At 35.7% G+C, this 4,193-nt stretch overlaps 1 protein-coding gene across 1 annotated transcript; it reads left to right on the forward strand.

The window, feature by feature from the left end:
* On the forward strand, positions 390–3,409 carry LOC110268366. The gene is made up of 7 exons (XM_021114474.1): positions 390–470; positions 934–1,291; positions 1,406–1,644; positions 1,722–1,934; positions 2,293–2,313; positions 2,588–2,680; positions 3,017–3,409. Exons 1-7 carry the CDS (start codon positions 390–392, stop codon positions 3,407–3,409), a joined length of 1,398 nt encoding a protein of 465 aa, XP_020970133.1.

Consider the following 4,193-nt stretch of genomic DNA (forward strand, 5'->3'; position numbering starts at 1 on the left):
TCATATTGGGTCAGTTATCTATGTTGTGAGCTGAGCATTTTTAGTTGAGTTCGTGCACTATGTATCAATGCTATTAGGAAGAAACCACATTACCTGACATCCACTGGCCACAAGTACAAATTAAATGAGATGCTGACTGGTTCTAATTGCATGCAATCAATCTGTTTTTTTTTTAATTAACTTAACTTTACCTTTCCTTCTATGTGGGTATGAACATTCACAGATGAAATATAAGTCGTTTGGGGGGTTGCATGTTCTAGTCTTCAATGTAACTGTAAAAAAGGGTGCAAGAATATGGCCACTGATAGTTCCTTCTAATTTCTAAGTTAATTATATTAAGTAAAAAAACATTCTCTTGATTAAAAAAAACTGCGATTGGCACAACTGCTATGAATATGAACATTGATAACGGGAATGGTGAATCTAATGGAGTAGATATTGTTCATGCAAATTTGGGAATATTAACTTTAGTCATATTTTCTTAATTAATTCTGTTAGGATTATTAATGATGGATGTTAATTTTAATCATAGTACGTTAATTAAAAATATTTGGAATTTAATACACCTGTGATAAATAGGAATATTAAAAAAGGTAATTTTAATCATAGTACCTTAATTAATAATTCTGTATATAAGGTATCATTTCTGTACAGAAAATCCTATGGCTTTATTAGTGTCCTCATCCATTAACAGCTTTCCCCATGAAATTTCATTAGATTCTTCTAATTTACATGTATTTGGATCATTTGGAAAAAATAGACTCTTTTTATATAATCACTATATGTACATATATAGATTGGTTTTTAATATGTTGTTACATAGTTAAAATGTGAGTAATGCTATTTGTTGGTTAATTATTTTATTCTTCCATGAGGAATTAATTTTTTTTTGGCATGATACATGTGTTTTTACTAGGATTGTAAGATGCCCAGGAAAGCTCGCTTCAAGAAAGGCACAAGAGTGGAGCACCGCGTCAGCAGCCTCCAGCTGCACCTCCTGTGTCTTCACCATCCGATGACGATGACTGGCTCATCCCTCCGCCCCCCAGTAATGGTGGTGTCTCTGCAGCAGCTATTCTGCAACCCTTTCATCCGCCCAGGAGCGAACCAAGACCTGAGCCACAGGCCACTAACGGTTCACGAGTGACGGAACCGTGCAATGAAGCCATTGACCCGGAGGCGAACGAGGTAGATTCGTTTGAGGAACACATTGACAGGATGTTTGCTGCTTCTGATGCTGCAAAGCGCAAACGACGAAAGACTACTGAGTTTTGGGATGTTGATCTCATTGGTAACAAGTGTTGAACTTAAAATCTTTTTAATTGATCAGCTTATGATTTGTTATGCTCCTTACATGTGGGGCACATTGAGCACATAAATTACATTTTTTCTTCTTTATTGTTAGATTCTGAAGGTATAATCAAGCAAGCTAAAATGAATGTGAGAGAGGCTATGGAGCGGTCTCTTAATGGTAGCAAGATCATCCTGAGATTCAATGAGGAACTGCAGGCAGTCGGAGATAGAGCTTGCCTGTTAAGTGGCATTCTAGGAGCGCTGGGTTCTGATTACAGCAAATTTCCTATCTGTGAAAAGAGTTGGGCAAAGGTGCAGGGCAAAGACAGGGTTTATGACAATTGTATAAAGGTAATGACTTTTGGCATTGTTTAATCATATCAAACATTCAACTTGCAATTACTTACAGCTGGACAATGTCATCGCAGGAGATGTTCCACTTCCAGGATAGCAGTGGTTTAATCAAGAAATCATTTTTGAAACAAATGGAGAAGTCTTGGAAGGACACAAGGGGGAGGCTGTTTGACTCGCATTACAAACCAACAAGGACACTTAAGCAGAATCTTGAGCAGCGCCCGGAGGGAATTCCTAGAGAGCATTGGAAGTGGTTTATTGAGTATCGTAATGATCCTGCAACAAAGGTACCCCATTCATTTAATACATATACTTTTTTAAAAAATGAATTTCCTTGAAATCAAAAAATGTAATCTGTTTGTTTTGTTGATATGATTTGGTATAAATAAATAGATTTTATTCCGATTGAGCTGAATTTGAACCATGTTGATTAGTATACATGATTAATTCACTTTAATACATCAATTCCCAGCACAGGCTGTTTGACTAAGATCTTAATATATACATGCATGATGCTGAGATTGGTGTACACCAATCTTCCTTATTAGAACCTTATTTGTTGTAGGTTACCATATAAGACAATTAATTTAATTTGAGTACCCCTATTATTATAATTTATGCTATATGATTGTTATTGGCTCACAGGGGCTGCTAAATGTTTTTTCCGTTAGTTGTGGTATGAGTTATGGGTGGCATTTACATATTAGAAATAAAATAATATTGTTAACTTCTTATATGTAAATAGGGACTGCATCCGTATAACTATTCTTTTTGTTAAAGCAATACTTAAATTTAGATTACGTACAGTTTATTCAAATTCCACACTAGTATACTTAATGCCCCATTATTTTGAGTTTCTTACAACGTAGGATATATGTATACTATACTAAGCAAGTTTTAGTACTTCATTGAATTCAAGCTTACTGTTGATTTTTAATAGGCGAAGTGCAAGCAAAACGCGCTGAATCGAAAGAAGCAACTTTACACGCACACTAGCGGATCTAAAAGCTTGGCAAGGGCTAGGAAAGAAGAGGTAATATAAACTTGTAATAGAGAATAAGTGGCTTTTAGTGTTGATTTATTCATAGAGTAAACAATGTTAGAAGTATTGAAAAAATTTATAGAAGTGAAATTCATGGGATAAATTTTATTCTCACAATCACAACTACAAGGAAGGACTGTTGGTAGGGGAGAAGTATGGATCATAAAGCACAAAAGATCTGATGGCAGCTATATACATGAAGAAGCTCGGAGGATTGGTGTAAGTACACTTAGTCATATATGTTGTAACATGTTGGGTTTAGCAATTAAAATGTCTTGAGTATGCTATTAGCCTGGTGTGATTGTGTAATTATGTTTATGCTTGCAGGAAAAAATATCTGAGCTTGAGCAACTGGATGAATCTACAAGAATATTGTCAGAGAATGATTCCTTTGCCCAAGCTCTGGGCAAAGAGCACCCGGGTAGAGTGCGTGGGATGGGACACGGGCCGACACCAAGTCAACTCTTCCGTCCGAGTTCACAGCCGCCGGTGGAAAGAGCTCAAGTAGAAGAGACCCAAAGGATGCTGTGTGAACTACAAGCGGAGGTGACGACCGAAAAATTGAAGAGGAAAGCAATTGAGGATGAATTAGCAGCAGAGAAGACGAAGAGGCAGGAAATAGAGAGTGTGCTGAGTTATCTGGTCCAACAGCAATGTGGGGAGCTGCCTCCAGACATCGCTGCATGGATGAATTCTTTGGACAGACATGGAGGAACATAGATATTAGGATTTATGTGATACTTAGATTTTCAGTACATGTTTTGTTTATGTTAAATATGAGGCATTAAGTATTAGCCAAGTACTTTACCTTTTTGGATGACTATTGAAATACGTTATTGACATTATTAAAATAGACATGTTAGATTGCTTTGCAGTTAAATATTAATGAGTTTTTTTTCATAGTGCAGCATTTTATATAAAAAAAAAAGTTTAATATTCTTTAATTAAGAAAGATGGGAAAAAATATATAAAATATAAAAAATAACAAAAATTAAGTAACGTTAAGATTCTTTAAATTAAAATTAGTTTAGAAAAAAGGGGCTAGATTTGTAAAATTACGCAAAAAAAAAAGTCGGAATAGCGGCGGTTTCAACCCGCCGGGAATAAAATATTAAAAAAACGAAGCCTCAAATAGCGTCGGTTCTAAAACCGCCGCAAATCAATTTCATTAAATACGATCCTTAAAATTGCGGCGGTTATTGTAACACCCTAACTACCAGAGCTCACACTTCCGGCTGCGCGACTCTGATAGCTCGGACATTACGACAACACTTATACTATTTAATACTAAAATATGAGCCTGTTTAAAACTTTAACCCGCAATACCGCTCCCAAAGATACTTTCGTTCGATAACGTACATCCATATATATACATACATATATATAAGTAATACTACAAACATAATCCAATACAATTCCTATCCCTCTTACCGAATATATCAAGATAAAGGCGAGGGTACAATAAACCATAACTAAAACAATACAGAGTATCACAACAACAATT

This window comes from Arachis ipaensis, chromosome B10 (assembly GCF_000816755.2).
Source record: "Arachis ipaensis cultivar K30076 chromosome B10, Araip1.1, whole genome shotgun sequence".
Lineage (NCBI taxonomy): Eukaryota > Viridiplantae > Streptophyta > Magnoliopsida > Fabales > Fabaceae > Arachis > Arachis ipaensis.